Source organism: Chiroxiphia lanceolata, chromosome 5 (genome assembly GCF_009829145.1).
Source record: "Chiroxiphia lanceolata isolate bChiLan1 chromosome 5, bChiLan1.pri, whole genome shotgun sequence".
NCBI classification, from domain to species: Eukaryota; Metazoa; Chordata; class Aves; order Passeriformes; family Pipridae; genus Chiroxiphia; species Chiroxiphia lanceolata.
The window spans coordinates 54120679-54139385 of NC_045641.1; the positions used below are offsets into that span (position 1 = coordinate 54120679).

Sequence of the window (18707 nt, forward strand, 5' to 3'; positions counted from 1 at the left end):
GAGTGGGGACAAGGTGACACCTGCCTCCCTGGGTGTATCTTCACAAGGCAAGAGCTTTGCTCTTACTGAAAAAGGGACCATGACTAAGTTCAACTAGGTCAGCTGTCTTCAGCCAACTTGAAGTAAGAGAGGGAAAACAGCAGCATTTTTCTCAAAGGAAGAACAACTTTTTAACTGAGTGGGAAAATCCCTGATAAGGTGATTGTCATATCATATGTTCCACTGACCTCGTGTCTTTTGTCACAGTAACAGTCCCTTAACACCAGATAGTTCAGTCGCCAGCACCAATCTGGCTCAACCAGATCTGATCTCTCTTTCCTGGGTGCACCCACAAGTCTCACTAACCTCAGCCTCTGTGAAGTGTTTTTGCAGTTCCTTGAGGACGCTGCCAGGTGGCAGTCCCTTAACATAGCATCCTCCATCTGGGAATGGGAGTGCCTTTGATGCACAACTCTAGCATCTGGGGCTTAGCTGGCACTGTGTAGTCCAAACACTGTAATCAGAAAGGAAAGCCCAAGCTCAAAGGCCAATCTAGTTTTAACTTGAGATTAATGGTGCTGAAGGTAGTCAGGGGAAAGGACAAGGAGGGGTTGGACTCTGCTGCAGTGTTTTCATGTTTTAAAATACACACTACATTCAAATCTCTGCCTTTATATCTCCCAGCTGCTGTTCTGTCATACAGACTTTGTGGTCTGTGAGCTGAGCTTGCCAAGGAAACAGCAGCTGGGATATATAAAGAGAACCTATGGCTACCCACGCTGTCTTCACTCCTCCCCTCATGTAAGTACTCCACACATCCTGCTGTCTTGGCTGTCCCTCTGCTGTCTATAACTTAGCAGTTTCTAGACATGGTGGGATACCCCTTTCATTTATCCCTGCTCTGTGCCCGTATCTACAAGTTTGCAGGTGTCAAATCTGCTTGCCAAGGCTCCCTGCCTTTACTCTCTTTACTAAGCCTGTGAGGGCACTGCATAAAATTAGTGTATGAATTCATTACTATACCCTGATATTTGTATGACGTGAAAACCAAGGAAAGAACATTGCTAACCCTTGCCTGCCATGGCTCTTTGTAGCATGAGCAGAAATACATGCTTGGAAACTTTCCCAGCCTAAAGGCAGCAGCACGCGGTCCTTTCTAAGAGAGCGTACCAATGCAGCCACTCCAGTGGGCCAGGAGTGCTACTTGGCAGTTGATTTTTGTGTCTCCAGGAAACTCAGCAAGCCCTTGAGAGCAGCACTGAAGAGAAGTGGCTCCATGGCTCCGTGGATGTTTATTTTTGGTAAGGTACTTCTGAGCAATGCAAGTCATCTTCTTGGTCTCAGTCAGGGTGTTATGTGAGTTCAGGCTGAGCAGCCTGAGAAAGCAGAGTTTGCCTTGTGAGAGCACAGGTGATGAAGCTGGTTATCTAGGGATTCTGTCTGTCTACTCTGTATCATGTAGAGAGACAGTCCCAGACTTTGGAAGCTGAATAACAGTGGTCTTTTGGTTCTGTGTTGGTGATTTTGTGTTTAGAAGAAGCATCATGTTTGCAATGCATTTCACTTCTGCTTGCTCTGGTTCTTGCTACCTGTGAAACTTTTGTATTTGGTTTTCGAGAAACCCATTCCTTCTCCCTTTGAAACAGTTTACTAGAAAAAATCCTCAAGAAATAACTACTGAAGCACTGCCTTCATTTTAAGGGTGGGGGTGTTTCTATAGTGCCTCCTCCCCCAGAACAAGTTACACAGGGTTTACAACAAGGACTAGCTTGTTCACGGACAGGAAGGGTGAGAGACAGTGGAATCTACCATTTGATTTCTCTTCTCCAAATGAAAGCACTTTCTCAGAACTGGAGACTGTAGCAATATTGCCAAGCCAGACATTAATTTATCATCACTTTGTATTACAGCAAAGAGCTGCAGTTGTGGATTAGGATGAGGTGCTGCACAAGTGCATGACAAAATGCTCTAACAACTCAAATAGGCAAGTGCATGTTGAATGCACTTTAAAGTGACAAATGGCAATCCTTTCTATTTTCAGGGAGCTACTATGTCTCTGATGGTACAGTATAGCAATCAACTTCTCTCAGAGGCCTGGAGGAAGGAAACAGCACTCATGGTAATCCATGGTTTGTCTTCCGCCATAAAACCCTTGTGGTTCTTGACATGCAATATGCTCTGGTTTATTCCAAAGACAAAGTACTATAAAAATAATGTGAGTCCCACAGAATATGATCAGCTGCTTTCTACATTAGCAGCAGTAAAAGAAAGGTACATTCTATTAAAAGCAAGGGAACTCACCCAGCTTTCTGCTAAAATGGCAACATTTTGACAAATTTTCCATTCTTCTCCAAGATGCAGCTCTAGCACACTGCAAGGAAGCACACAGTGAATCACCATGTGGAGGGTGTGCACAAGAGGAAAATACTGTCACTGTAGCTGCCTTCTGCTCTTGGCTTTAACAGGCAGCCCTCAGAAGCATGCACATCAGTGAATATACCTGTGCATCAGCACAGTAGGGAAAAGCTTGGCTTCTCTTCAGTCATTAATGGTACATTTCTCAGCTGGGAACCTCCACCTGGAGAATGAGGCTCCTTCTTGTGGGCTGGGAGTATCTGTGCCTTGGGAGACTTCCAAAAATGCATCCACAATTCACCTACTCATCTACAACAGCTGCCAGAAAATAAGAAGCTCACACATGAATAAACGTGCATGTATTAAACACACTGCAAAAGGGAGCAGGACCATGAGGAAGGGGGACAGCAGAACTCCATGCAGTGGCATACGGGCCAGCTCTGGCAGCCTGATCTCAGCCAGGAGGAAAACATCCCACATCTGGCAACCTCCCCTCCCGACGTGCTATTAAGTAAAATTGTGCTCTTGCTGGATTGAATTTCTCAGCAGATCAAACAGGATTTAGTGCTGAGAATTGTTAACCCCCATCCTCTGTGAAAGTGCTCAGCTTTCTAGCCTAATGCCTCATGTTTAAACAGCTTATTGGGGAAGTGATCAAGCATAGCTAAGGCTCCTATTAACCACAAATGCTAAAAGCATCGCTTCCTGGACTAGTCAGCATAACAAAGTTGTTCTTGTTGCATTTGTTAGATATCTTAGGTACATTTGTGAAGTAGCTCATGCCGCTTTTCAAAGTCATTGGTGTGTTTTGTCCATATTTCGGTCCGTTCCAAGAGCTAACAGTGCTTTGTGCTGTCTTGCACAAAACACATGTAACCCTATGTGCAGCAGTTCTACGTGAGAGGATTGTGACATGCATATTTCACCAAAAAATAAGTCACAGAGGACATGTTAGGAGTCACAAAATTGCATTGTTTTTTCTCCCGTTTACTTGACAGCCAGATCTGCCTGAACATCCTGTCTCCAAAAATTTTAAGATGAAGAAAGAGAAAAACTGTGGTTAATACTGAATGGAATCCTCTTAATACATCTGAAATGGTTCTTTGTATAACAATAATGTCATGATTCAGGTCTAATTATGGACTGATTTGACAGGATTACTGTTTTATACTGTTTAGAGGAAATTATCAACTTCTTTTTAAATAAAACCAATTTTTACTTCTCATAATACAGGACAATACTGAGCTTTAAGTACGTCATTTGCCTAAATAAGATTGGTCAAATAATAACACTCTAATATTGATTTTTAGTAACATGGGAGTTCTTAAATTCTTTTTTCAAGGAATTCCTTTTCAAAAATATTCAACGAGTGTCATGAGTCATTTCATGCTTTCAGTAGGCTGAAGGTGATATGTTAAGGCTCCCACTAAGAGAAATATTTCTGTACCCAACTCATTTAAATATAATGGGAAGTTTTGGACTTCAAGCTTGACTTAGGAATTTGCTGGTTAAATTGCAAAGTTTTGTCTATGTTTCCTGCTAAGAAGTCCCAGATCTTTTAACATAGTGGTAACGAGCAATAAGTTATCATGAATTAGCTTTTTTTACACAGTGGTGACCTTTTAAGATTTCACAAGTTCTGTGCAGCAATGCAGCTATAATTTAAAAAAAAACCTAGGGGTAAAAATTCACGTTTTCACAAATCTGGCTAAAAAACACTTTTATTTTCATCATTTAGCCACATCTACCCAGTACTGAAGATTTCTGTTCCTATAATTATTGTCAAATTCTGCTTCTTGAGAAAGGGAAAGGGGAAAGAGGAGGTAAGCTTGTGGTAAACGGGTGTGTGTGTGTTGGTGCACATGTGCACACTTGAAAGCAGCCTGAAGAGTTTCTGTATTCCCTAGTATCCAGGCACAGGGGTGAAAAGGAGGCAAGACTGTCAAAACTATTCAAGAAATTGCATTTATCACATCGCTTTCCAGTCTGTTTTAGGTATATCACCGTCCTGTCTGTCTGTATTTTTGTCCTGCATATGTAAAGCAGCTTGGGATCTAGCCCCCGTAATGAAAAGTGATACAGAAATGTAAAGGATTAGTATCATTACAAAAATAGACACAAGGAGTATGGAAAACATTCCCCACCAGGTTATAACTATGCTAATGCAAGTCAAATCTCAGACCTTAATTGCTTTACCAGAGTTCCTATAAATGCATAGAATTTAACCTCAGAATGTCCTGCCTAGTTTTTTTAAAAAAACCAAACCAACCTTCAGATAGATTTCTCAAGGTTTGTGAGACAAGAGTTCTTCTGCCTGAAAGTCAGCAGTCCTGCCCCAGTGTTGGTTCAAGTTAGACCAGTTCTCCTGCTCCTCAAGTTCAGGGAGAACAGAAGTGGGCTGGAAAAAAATATTGCCAAATCCTCAACAAAAATGATGCCCCTTGAAAACAGCTCCAGGCCATACCATCTAAATTTAGCAACATGGAAATATTCCAGAAATGCATTATTTTGATAATACACAAAATAAAATTGCTGCCTCATTTTGTACTTAAAGCAGTACCCCACCTTCACTACCTACCCTCCTGCACTACACCCCTGGCCCCAGCTCTTTGTGGCCAGAACGAATGTGACCAAGTATAGCCTGGGTGGGGGACCAGACCTACAACAAAGTGTCTTTCCTGTTCTGACAGCTCATAGAAGCACAAAAAGCTGTGCCCAAAAGCAATGGTGCTGCACTAACTAGTGCTTCTTCTCTTGGATGAGGGGGGATGGCTTTGATTACCCCTTTTTGACGAGCAGGAGGTGGCACAGGAAGATGCTGGGAGGTCAGTATTGTGTGGGACTCCGTAATTCCTTGAAAAGAAAGAGTGGCCTGAATGGTTGTGTCTGCGATCGTTAAAGTGCTGGTGGCTTGCCAACCCAGGTCTCCTCGAAAACAGGCCTTCAGTTCCCTCAGAGAAAGAGAAGACTCACAAAAGATTTTTAAAACCCTTCTCCCTTCCTGCCCCAAAGCTTCCCTTTCTGTGTGTGTTCAAGCCAAGAAAATCCTCCCAGCCCTGTAGGGTGGGACCATCACAGACCTCATCACGAGGACTTCCTTTATTCAAAAAAAACCTAACCCATACCACCATCAGAGCCCAATACAAACCCCTTCTGGAGAGTCATTTCTTCCCTTGGTGTGCTCCCATAACTAATAATGCCTTAAAGATGGTTTTACAGTAACCAGAGTGGGCTGGGTTTTATGGCTCTTCCCAGAAGGCAACAAAAGAAATCTGTTCCCATGGCCTGACCTTGGACACAGAGGGCATACCTGCGGTGCTGCAGAACTGGCTCTCCATTTGGTGGCTACAGTAAGCCAAGTGATGACAACACTGAGAGCAAGGTGACCTTGCCCTGGGGAGGCACAGAGCTGATCACAGCAGTATTGTGTCCTGGGGATGGAGCAGAAACTTTTATGGAGCTCCTGGGAAAGTATCAGTGTATTTTGGGTTACCTTTTGACCCAACCCAAACCTGAAATTTACTTCTTGGTCCCTCACTGTCTGTATGTACAGTGTGAATACCCTTTTTATCTTTCTGCACCAGCCTGTGGTCCATTTAACCTTTAATTCCAACCTTGTTTTCTAAGGTGTCAAAGCACACATCCATCACACTTATCCATCTTTAATATTCTGACACTCTCCAACCCTGGCCCAAGGCACTACTGCAAATTAAATATAAACTACCAACCACTCCATCCCACAGGTGAACAGTGCATAAAGGTCTCTGGGCCAGAGCAGATGTGGACAAAAGCTCCAGCAGCTTGCAGACCTCAGCATTTGTAGTGATTTTTCTCATCCCTATACCCTGGGCAGTCAGGAACTGTCCATCTCAAAATTCCTTATCATGTACAGCTGAGAATTGTTAAAGCAGGGAAAAGCGGTGAAGGAGTTGAGAGCTGGCTCCTCAAAGGAAAACCTCCCTTGTTTTTACCCCTGAAATAAAAAGGGCACAAATGCGTTTCTCCTCCCCCCAGTGTGTAGGGGCTGGGGGGGTCGGGGCATTCCAGCAGCTGCTGGCCAGTATCCTGGAAACTGTCTCCTTTTTCCCAGTCCCAACCCCTTTTATGAAGGAGACAATGCGGACATACAGTGAGTGCCTTGTGCATCACTTGGGCCCCCAGGCGCTTTGACACAGGGATTTTGTACAGTGCCTAACCCCCTCCCCACCCTCCCTGAGGTGCCCCCACACCCAATCCAGGGGGCTTCAGCCTCACCTTTTCCAGGATGATCCAGAAAGAAATTGCATGTCTTATTTTCCCAAGGGGCTTGAGAGAAATATGAGTAATGTGATACCAGGGAAATAATTCAGATAGTTCCAGAATTTACCCATGGATGTTTTTTAGTTTGTTTACCCAAATCTCTTCTTCATTATTAGTCTCGTTCTTTCTTACACCTGGTCCATTGCCCATCTGTCCCCAAGGGTCCCATAGGACCTGCTCTTCTTCCTGTTCCAGATAGGAAGCCATCTCCATCCAAAGTGTGGCTTGGCTTTCTTTGCTTGTTATGTCTTGATCCAGAGGCACAAGCTCAGCCAGAGGATTTGGAGGAATTTGCCATTACAATATCCAGTGTCTTTCTTTGGCATGCTGTCAGTGATACTGAGCCCATTTTTGGGTTGAAGGTAAAAGCCAGCTCCCAGGTTTGTAGCTCAAGGCCTCTCTTGAACAGTGATACCCCAAAAAGTTCCTGGGTTCACTCATATCACAGGGGATTTGGGCTCAGGATTTGTTCATCTGAAGGATGGCTTCCTGGTTTCCAAGACATTCTACCAGCATTACAACATTTGCTAAATCAGCTCCACTGAGGTGTCTCACAGGAAAATCTGAGCTGAATTTCTTTGATTTCTTCCTATCCTAGAAAATTGCTCCATACAGGAGCCATTTTGCAGGATAGCCCCATTTTGCAGGATAGTCCCGTGAATTAAATGTGAAATACTAGCCTGTCTGCAAAGCTGCATAATGTGTCATAACTTCTGCTTCACCTAGATAATGGACCTGCAGGAACAGCTTTAAGCTTTGAATCATGGCACTCCTCCAGACCATCCCAATCATTTCAAATCCCTTGCCCGTCCTGGCTAATGCCTTCTCCATGATCAGGCCACTGTTCTGCACCTTTTCTTCCAGGGGCTGCAGTCTAGTGTCACCTGTACCTGGGGAAGAGCTCCTTGGGCTTGATAACTGAGCATCTTTTCCTATTCCTCACCTGTGCAGATCATTTTCCAGCCTGACAAAAGTTGTGCAGCTCCCTGCTGTATCCCTGATGCCTCCTTCACAGAAATCCAGAGGAAAACACCAAAGAAGTCCTCTGAAGCAGCTTGGATTTATTCCTTTGCACCAAGAGAGAAAAGCAGAGAAAAGAAAGAAGAAAGTTGTCTCCAGAAGAGACAACACAAGCTCTTCACAAATAGCTTCTTCCGGACCAGCAAGCTGGTCTAGTGGAAGATGTCCCTGCCCATGGCAGTGGGGTTGGAACTGGATGATCTTTAAGGTCCCTTCCAATGCAAACCATTCTATGATTCCACGATTTCTTTGCTGAGCATGTATATTGGCTGACAGGTTGAGTACTCATTGCACCTACCTTTGTTTTAAAGAAGAAAGAGGATAGGGCTGATGAAACCAGTTATTTATCATACAGAGAAGAAAGACAAGAGGATCTGTACTCTCCTAATAGAAGTAGCTTGTCAGTTGGGGTCTTTTGTTGATGATCCTGGAAGCTCCATGCATTGCTTCTCTTGTGCTGTGTGTCCCCATGACACAGGAGCAGCACAGCAGTGCAGGCTTGCCCTGGCTACCATACCCACAGCCCACTGGCCCGGCTCTACCTCCCCTGGGCCCGGTGACATGTGAGGAGAGGGGACTTTGTGCCCCGTGAGCACTGACTCTCTGTGTTTGCAGTCCACGAGCATTAGCACAAAGGTGCAGGGGAGCGCACGGATTCAGGCAGCCCTTGCATGGGTACTGTGCAAGCTCTTGGTGATGCCAGAGGGATAATTCGAGTGTCTCACAGGTGTGTTTGCAGTCTTGGTTCAGTGCTAGCATCCCTTGCTCAAACAGATGCTTTCTAAACACCTAAGGGCATGAATGTTATACATGGACTTTCTGTGAATTAGCCTTATGGAGGTAACTGGAGGTGAATAGAATATTTATTTTTTCCTTGCTGCTGTTAGGGATACACTCCATATCTAACAGAAGATTGTGCATATACTTCCTGCAGCCATGATCATTGAGGCAGACTGGGGCTTGTTTAAAGAATATCTCTGGAAATTAAGGTTCTATTCTTTCCAGATTATTGTATAAGAGGTATTGGGATTCTTATGTCCCTGTAATCATGCCAGAGCTGAGGCAGAAAGCAGAACTTTTGTTTGTCTGATGTCTTTGCACCCAGAAAATATGTTCCTCTCCAGAGCATGCAGCTTCTTCATCAGAAAAAGAGAGGAGTTCAAGACAGGCTTTCTCCCTGCAAGCCAGGTCAGACCTTTTATGTTTATTATGATGCTTCTTCCCTCCCAGTCAGTGTGGCCACATCTAGATGGATTGCCTAGCACTCTAAATCCCACCCAGGAACTTCTCCTGAGCATGGTTCTGCAGGTTTTTTTCAGTCAAAACATGTTTACATGCTAATTTACCAACATCACAGCAACCGCACCAACCCATCTGCACCCTGCTTAGCCAAATTATAACTCTGTGTTCTGGCAGGCTGAACATTTGACATTCTTTAAAACAAAGGGGTGGCCAGCCAAGCGATGGTCAGTGCTGAAAGCTGCCTGGGAGAGGCAATGGGTTTGTGTGGCCAGTACCTTGCCCAGTGTCCCAAGCTGGGGGGTACCAGACAGCCCCCCCTCCTGGGGCGATGAGCTGCTCCTCATCACTGGCTGTTGGCTGTGCTAGAGGTGAGTTGGAACATTTCTGAGGCTTTCCAGGAAGGTTTTTAACTCATCTTCTGGGCATCACTCCTTTGCTGCACTACAGGCAGCCTAAATAACTCTGCAGCAGTCAAGTCCCAGGCAGAGGTCTGGAAGAGACTTGCTCAGGTGGTTTGGAGGCAGCATCTACAAAAGTCTTGTACTGTCATGAGACTGCCAGAAACTTCCACCTATCTTTCTCATGCATCCCCACCAGAGCAGTGTGGTCTTCCTTTTCTCAATCTCATGTCCACTGTAAGGACCAGAAACCATTTCATGAATTGTGCAGAACTAAACGAAAGACAAACTCTGTTTTACAAGATACGTATGATGCTTCAACAGCATCTGCAATGATTCCAACTTGCTTAAAATTTCAGGGGCTCCAGGGTGATGCTAAGGCCATTTTTCATTTCAACACAATCACCTCTACTTCCCAGGGGCTGCAAAACCCCAGGTGTGAATTGAAAGCATCACTCCATCCATTTCAGAGATGTTCCAGTAAAAAACATTTTATTCTTACCCTGGGCTGTGTCAAAATGATGGGCAGACCAAAATATTTGGCTGCAAATTACTTAACACCTGTAGTCTCCAGAGACACTAGGAGCAGGTTAAGCCTCTTGGGGAAAGTGATACAAAGTCTTGGAATGAAAGTGATACATTGTGCTGTTAAAGGAAAGTTACCTCAGACATTGGATGAGACAACCTGTGTGGAAAGAGGAATAAGATGGAGATGTCACACAGTGTCTAAGTTGAGGTCCCTTGCTCTACTCCAATGACTCCTAACACTGGATGTGCCTGCAATGTGACTATCCATGAGCACAGTCAGTACTGTAGAGATGAGAAAGAGGATTTTTTTTAGCTGCGTGAAGAAGGCTCGTTTCCTGGACCAGGCAGTGGAAGCCTCTTTGCTCCACCTGCACCGGGCTGAAGCCTGTGGTTAATCGCACTTCATTACAAGCTGAAGCAAAGAAGCACCAAGGAGTTTGTAACCAGCTGGTCGGCAAAGAGGAGAGCCATAGAGGGAGGAAGTGTGTTTCATAAATGTGGGTAAGGAGTATATATTATGAGCATGCTGGGAATAAAAACCAGTGAATAGTGTGCCTCAAATTTCAGACCAGTTCCTGTGGGCCCTCTTAAAGCTTATTTCAGTTTTTAAGGAGTCACTGGTTACAGTAATATCCCTAATGTTTAGGAGTGAGGAATGTTGCCAGACCCTCTAGAGTCATGCATCCAGAAATTTAATGGAATTATTAAGTGCATTTAGAGTTCCTGTTTATTGTTAGAGGCGTGATGTCTTAGCTTGTCTGCTGAGGTGCTTTTTTTCGTGCAACACTCATAAATTCAAAAAAAAAAAAAAAAAAAAAGAGGAAAAGTGGCCAGAACTCCTTTTTATACTGGACAGGGGTTGTCCAAGTCACTTGGTCTTGGTCACACCTGGCTGCTACATTGTCCCTCACTGACACTTATGCAGAAGTCTTATTGGCACATTATGCTGATGGATGGGCTGTCTGAGAAGAGAAGCCTTCAGATATTCCCCTTAGAATGAAGCGGAAAACTTTTGACAATTTTTATGTCTTTTTCTACTAAAATGAAAACTTTTTATTTGGTTTTGAGCCAGAATGACAAAACAAAACTTCTTTATTTGCATTTCACATTTCTGGGGGAGGGGAGCATTCAGCTAGAAAATGATGTGTGTTTCAGCCATGGGGAAAATTGCCTTCCTACTGTCTCTCCTTTTTTTATTGGAACAAATAGACACAGTAAAAATGTGAGCCAGCTTTTTTTTTTTTTTTTTTGCTAATACTATAAAATAGGGAGCAAAGCCGGCTTCTCCTCATTTTCCTTTACTTCTTTATTCTATCCTGTCTTTGCCAACTGGAAACAGAACCAGGAGTTACTTTGTCTCTGGAAACAGCTCTTGCAGGGCTAAACTGTTTTCAGTGTTTTCCAAGTAGAAGAGCCTTTTGGAACGTACATGGCCTTCTTAAAGTTTATAGGGGAGGAGGTCTGAGAAAATAAATTCATATTTTCTTCTGTCAAACTTGTTTGGTGACAGAAAGAACTGGGGAGAAATATTTATAGGGGAAATTATATTAGCAATTTCCCCCATGACTAATCAATATAAGGGGTGTTACACAAAGATGAATCCAAAAAGCCTAACCGGCCTGTTTTGTTCCTATGTTTTCTTCTCCAGCACTACTGTCAGCCTTCCCCTCTCGTGAACAACTGATGCTTCTGAAAGTGCTTTGTTGTCTGCACAGCACAGGGAGCTAGGAGCAGAGGTGGTGGGAAGTGTATGTCCTTCTCACAACAGTGTTCAACTCCAGAGCAAGCACAGTTTCTCAGTTCAGGAGAAGAAATCCCTCATGAGTGACACTGCAGATGCAGTTACAATTTCTCTAAATCAGTAGCAGAAAGAAACAGAACTGAAAAGCAGCTCTGTAGCAAGAGAGCATAAGAATAGGCTTCACAAATACTTCAGCTGTGATGACAAAGATCCTTGCTCAACATCAGAAGAAGCTTCTGATGCCATTCCATGTGTTGGTCTCCTTTAACAGAATAAAGACCGAGTATTAAATGAAATATAGCAAGGAATCATTGATTAGAGTTGTTCTCTGGAACAGATTAAGAGAGCATTTGGATTTCAGTTTGAAAATAAAATGAAAAACTAACAAGCCTTGAAGGAACTTTCCAATGTGGTTTTCATCTGGCTTGGCAGGTTTCTCCTGGAGAACAGAAAGCTGAAAGAAGATAGGAATTAGGGAAACATGCTGTGACCCAAATAGAAATTCTTCATCAAAAAGGGAAATGCAGGAGCAAAGCAGTATGTAATGAAAGCCAAAACTATTTAACCATGTTTGTCTCTCTTGTTTCTTCTGTAGGGCCAAGTATTTCCAGGGGAAGAAGGTGAATGGAGAATTTGATATCCGAGTGGAACAGGTCTGTGACAACCAAATTTTCTTCTAAGAAATGTGTGCACAGGACTGAGGTCTTAAGAGAGATAATCTGTCAATATTAATTCTCTTGAAGAAAGGAACTATTGAGGAATTTTAAGATATGTCCATTTTATAGAATGGAAGCTGTAAATGAAAATGTCTTATTGGGCCATCCTTTGCAAAATCCTTTGCCTTACCTTCGCAAAATCAGTTGCTGTTTCAACTTAAAATTACATTTGTTGTTCTGGGGATAGGATTATATTTTTTTCCATTGGAAGACTACTTCATAGCTCCATATATATTTGCCTGAAAAGGTGCAAAGCTGGTATGCCACAGTACATGCTGTTGCCAAAGTAGAAATTATTACTAATAACTATCTGTCGGCACCCAACTTGAAAGCAGGAGTAAGAAGAGAGAGATGTAGGGATGAGATGGTGATCCTGAAGGAATCAGATGCTTGTTTTATACTAATTGGGGCTATAAAACTACTAGGATGGATAAAGAAAGCTGGTGAATGTTGTTTGAATGACCTGATATTTTTTGTTTCTATAAAGCTGTTGATTCAGTATCAGGTGTGTACAGATTATTAACACAGTGGTTTCAAAGACATTCTCAGGACTCACTGTCCTTGTAAAGGTGTTTATTCTCTTGTCAAAGGCTTCCTGTCCAGTTGCCTCTAAACTGTTCATAAGCACATATGTTCTGATCAAATTGTATCTGGGACAGAAAAGTTAGAAAGTCATTTTTTGCAACTATGATACTTCAAATACTTAATTTTTCTTTTTTTATTGATATCACACTTGTCAGTACTCGGTGGTATTAACAAGAATAATTCTTCCTTGCACTTCCTTATCAAAGTCTTTATTTTGCTGGCTGCCTTAGCAACTACCCGAAGAGAATAGGAAAAATAAAAAATAAAAAAATCATGCTTCTCACTTAAAAGCATGAAATCAAATAATTTAAGTTTGCCCTTCAAGCCTCTGATCCAACCCTCTCCATCATTCAAAGCAGGATTAGCTTCAAAGGTGGACCTGATACTCTGCAAAATGACCTATTAATTCTTTCCAAAACCTCCAGTCTCTTCCTTTTCCCTCATAGTCCTTCTCCTCAAATGTTATTGCACTTGAGGTCCTTATAAAAGAACTCTCTTCAAATGGTTGATGAGTTTAGGATAGAAGGGGACTCTTGATCGCTGATGGGCTAAACCCAGTTGTGACCCTTTTCATTGTCACAAGGTAGCTTATTACACTTCCCCAAGGACTCTTTCAGGGAGACTTTCCTGTCTACGTCTTGAAATCCTACACATAGGCAGAATATCCATGTTTGAGAGGAGGCAACAATTTGCTCCAACAAAACCCCATAAGGCTGGTGTGATTCTGCTGGTGAGAACCATGGCCAGGCCCCCTGCAGCTTTCTTTAAATACCCAACACAGTGACTGCAGCTCTGCCCAAGGGAATGAAGCCTGCAGTGGGTAGCGAGTGACAGCTGAGGAACTGAGAACAAGGATCCTGGCTGTTTCCCCTTGTCCCCTCCCTGCCCCTCAGATCAGGCAGCTCAGCCTCCACTTAGTGGGCAGGGAACTGCTCTTGACTCCTCCAGACCTCAAAAGTAGAAAGGACGACCACTTTTGCAGCTGGATCACTATCTGTCAAGGGAAGCACAGAAGCTGCATTGTAATGGGCAGTCCTTGAATCTGACCTCAGGCCTCTCTGCTTATCATTGAGGTCAAGAGAGGGTCACTGCTTTCTTCAAGTTTGGGCTTTCTGCCCCCTTCTGATTTTGCCCATTCATCCTTGCTCAGTATTTTTTGATATTTAATTTTCATTCATTGCTCCTACCATGATTATCTGAAGCCTTCCTAGCTTCTTCACTCTCTTCCTCAAGCACAGTCCAGGAACCTTAACTCTTGTGAAAACAGGTCCCCTGAGGCTGAATGCTGATCCTCTTTACCTGAAAAATTAATATTCTTCCACAGTCTTCTTATGGGAGAAAAAAAAAAAAAAAGACAGGGAATATCTGTGTGTTTACCAACCTGGTCCACACCTTTCTCTTTGAGTTCCCAGTCACCAGTCTTCGCTACTATAACTCCCCTATGAATGGCACACAGACAGTGCCATGATGCACAAACCCTAACCTTGCTCTTCAGTTCTGAAAAAACTCTGCATCAGATCAAGATTTGACTCTCAGGCACCTCCTGAATCATTTGGTCTGCTCAGTAACTTCATTTAGTTTTTCAGTTTTCCATTTGATCCTGTTTCAGATAACCACACGTTATTGACTGAGCCAGAAATACAGTTTGCCTTGGGTATTTTTTTTTATATTTTATAGGGAAAAAAAACCCCTTTGATCTGAAAAGCTAAATAATAAAGAAGTTTGAATGGCAGAAAGCAAAGAAAGGAAATATCCAAATGTTAAATAGTCTTGAAAAACCACATTGGGAAAAAGCAACTGCCCTATTTTTTCTGACCCTGCTAATTCTTTTGCCATTCTTCCAGGATGCTCTGTACTTGGTTTAGACTTTTTCTCCTCCTCTTTCATATGCATCTCCATTTCATCTTAATTCTTTCCTAGCAAGCCATTTTAGCAATCTTTGGGGGAAGCAGAGCAGGATAGTAGGTGCTATTTTTTTGAAGTCGTGACATCATTTATTTGTAGTAGAGCAGTATTGCTGAAAGCAGCATTGTCTCTCCCTCTCTCAACAGCGGGAAGTCAGTTATCTAATCTGGTTATACACCCCTACCAGCTCCCTGAGCTGCCTCTCCTCCTTGGCTGTCGTTTGAGGAATGCAAGACATATGTGATCATGCTGTCTCGTCCTGCCTATCTCCCACACCCTACACTGTGGAAAGCACTGGCTGATTTCAGCCAAATTGGAGAAACAGGCAGAAGTTTCAAGATACTAAGTTTCTACAAGAGGTGAATTCAGTTCATACTGGGCACTGAATAATACACAGGGATGAGACTGTTCATTGCCATCCTGCTACTCAGGGAGCTACTTCTGCAAGTCTCAGCTTTAATGAAAATAGGTTTTATGGACTCTCAGAGAAGTTTTTCTGGTTCTTTAGCAGACAAATGAATTGCATAACCTTGATAGCCACCCCAGACCCTTGTTCTTCACGTCCATTACCCCTAGCAAGAGTGAGGAGTCGCTGTGGGCATCACCTGGTGACAGTGAATAGAAGAGAGAGCTGTCGGGGTCACTGTGGTGGGTACACCCCTCTCCTGTAATTCCTTCAAATGAATCACAGAATCACAGAATATGCTGAGTTGGAAAGGACCCACAAGGATCATTGAGTCCAACTCTTAGCCCTGCATAGGACCATTCCCAAGAGTCGCACCATGTGCCTGAGACTATCATCCAAACTATTCTGGAACTCTATCAGGCTTGGTGCTGTGACCATTTCCCTGGGGAGCTTGTTCCAGCACCCAACTACAAAAGTGAAGCCTGACTTCCACCTTTGTTTTTTCTCTTCTAATCTTCAATGTAACACCAAAACCATATTTATGAACATGTTTTAGAGACTGCAGGATTTGTTACTGTCCACCATCGAGTGAAATCCAGGCATGCAACACCATTACCTGTTTCCTGCTGACTGCAGGGAGAGAGGTGCAAGGCTGGGGAGGTGGAAAGCAAACGCAAGTGCTCTCCTGAGTCAAGGCCCCTTTTCTCTGGAGGCAGTTTGGATTATATTTTGGTTATTTGTATATTTTTCCATTAGAAGTCCTTCTGTAGCAAAGATGAGACTGAATGAAATGCTAACCCAAAACTGAAAATCTATTTGACCTATTCCTACTAAAACCCTCATGGTTTAAGTTTTACTCAGTGTGGGTAAACCTCTAAGCTTTAAGAAGCAGCTGAGTCTAAAAATACTATCTCTATTTTATGCTAAAAATAAGCTGCTTAGATTTTGATCCATTTGTTGCTTTTACTTGCCTTGTGATTTCTAGCTTTCAGAACTGCAGTGTAAGCATCTGCATCCATGTATCCAGAAATACAAATGCTAAAAAATTGTTTTAGAAATGAAAAGCGTCAGTTTGCTAAATGGCTCTAAGGCTAAGTTGAACTTAAAGAAGAATCGTAAAGTGCCACAAGACTGGGCCACATTGCTTTTAGTCTCCCACGAAAATAATTTTGCTTTTATCTTCTCAGTCCTCTATCGACTGGAGGATAGGAGACGTTAGGAACCACAGTATATTGGGGAAGAGGAGGAATTATACCATAAGCCTTGTGCTCTGACAAAGGTTTTCCTTCACTAGAGACAACTGGTAATAATTCAACACCTCCTTCCCCACCCTCTTTGTCTTGTCCAGAGAAAACTAGACCTTGCTTGCTCTAAGGAGTTCATATATCTCTGCGGTTTCCCATACAGATTGTAACATACCTCATGTGGGGGTCTCCTTGGGCATTAGATATGCCCCATGCAAGAAGGGAATGCTGCTTGGCCATGTGTCCCCAGCACACCCATACAAGCAGAAGAGGGCAAGAGAGATGGGGCTGAGACCTGGACAACCACAAACCCATGGGATAGACCATGACACTGCGTGCGGGGGCCAGATGAGTGCGACACTTGACACCTGTCTGGGACAAAGGTGTCTACAAAGCAGGAGATGTGCAGAGTAGAGTCACTGGGATGTCCTTGGAGATCTGGCTTATGAGAGGAGACTGGAAGTGTTGAGTTTGTTTACCCTGCCAAAACAGAGGCTAAAGGAGACATCACTGCTTTAAGTAAATACCCTGATGTAAGAGAGGGTTTCATGCCATGATACCTGCAGTAGCAAGGCATTAGACCTTATGGTTCTGATGGGCTTTTCCAGTCCTGTGCCCTACATGGAGCACAGACCTAGCAGGCAAGAACAAGCAATACCTCTTGAGAGAGTCCACCACCTTCAGGGTACTTTTCTTTAGGTATTTCCAAAAGCACCTTTATATGTTCAGAGACATCTTTCCTGGCATTGGCTGATAGTGAAGTGGGGTGAAAAGTGTGGAGGGGAAGTGATGAGGCCAAAAGGTTCATCTACATTTTTATTCCTGTTGTTTGTTCACCGCCTCCTTCCCACCATTTCCTGCTGTGACGAGATGGGTCTGTCTGTCTGTCTGATCTGCATTCTTCTTGTACAGCTCATTCACTTTTTCCCACTGTTTAGTTTATTTTCAGGCAGTGATTATTCAGTGAACTCCTATGTACATGCTTCTGGAAAAGTCTTGTGGCATAGATTATGACTCCATTGGCAGCATTGTCAGGAAAAAAGTTGTACTTGGCACTCACAGAAGATAATTGTAATACAAATCATGAATTCCAGCTCCACTGTATTTCCCACCCTAAAGAGGTATTTTCATGTGTGGCATAAAGTGGTCATTTCAAAAGGTAGAGTCTGATAAGTTCATGTGTGAGGAAAGGAAAATTTCCCTCTTCTCAAACAACTGTATAATTTCTCTTCATTATATGTTTAGGTTTGGGGTTTTTTCCAGCTGAATGCCAGCAAACTGTTCAAGAACAGCAACAGCAGTTCTCATAGCTTCACCACATACAAGCATTCAGAAACCATGAATAAAGAGACCTGGACAACTAACAAGAATGACTCAAAAATAATGGATTTCTTAAATAAATAGTATCTCCAATTTTTTTGTTTAATTTTCATTGGATTTTGGAGGTTTACAGAGTTCATGGTTTTGAGCCATTTCCTGGGATCAAAAGGTTTAGAAATGTGCTTTTCTAGACCTCAGATTTTCAGGCAGCCACACAACTCCTGCAATGAAAACTCAAGACAATTCTGGATGCCATCTGAGTTGATGCACCAAAATTTCTCACACAGGTGAAGGCATGTGGATCTTCAGCATCAGCAGTCCCTATAGCCTAGGAGCATGCATCCTAGCTTCAGGACTTGTCAAGAGCAGTTGTGGAAGATCCTCTTGGAGCCACACAGCAGCGTTCATAACCCAGCTGGACCCTCTCTATCCTTTTCTTCCAGAGATCAATCCCAGTACTGAGAGCAGCTGGGGATGAGAGTGCCTCCCCAAGGGAAAATGTCTCAGGAAAGAGATGCAGGGAATCAGGCTGTGTAATGTCTAATTCTGCATGTGTATGCACACCAAGCATGCATAGCCCCATCCCTCATCCCATTGAGATCCATACTATCTGTCCACCCCTTCTCCCTGTGCAGGATTTAGGGATTGCTGATTTTCCCCTTGAAGTGCTTGCAATGGTTATAGTGTTTCAGGAACGCAGTCTTATGTCTGCCAAAGTCTTCCTTCCCTTGTGCATATTGGAAGATCCACCAAAAAATAAAGTCCATTGAGAAAAGTATGTGATTTGACTATACAGTAGTAATTCCTCATTCCAAATGCCTAAGCCACAACATGGACCAGGCTAGTCAGTAGCCTAGACAAAGCAGTGCAAGGATTACAGCAGATCTCAGCCAGGATATGAGTTAAAAAATAGTCACATTGCTGCACACATGACAAATCCATACTCAAACATATGGTTGGCCTTACATC

The 18707-nt window shown here is 43.2% G+C and overlaps 1 protein-coding gene across 2 annotated transcripts in view; it reads left to right on the forward strand.

Annotated features, from left to right (window-relative positions):
* The window catches only part of SYN3 (synapsin III), a 202623-nt gene that overhangs the window by 25987 nt on the left and 157929 nt on the right, over window positions 1-18707 (forward strand). For both annotated transcript variants that reach the window (XM_032689324.1, XM_032689325.1), the window contains exon 4: window positions 12158-12215. In XM_032689324.1, coding sequence (XP_032545215.1) covers window positions 12158-12215 — 58 coding nt within the window. The remainder of the gene's footprint in view (window positions 1-12157; window positions 12216-18707) is intronic.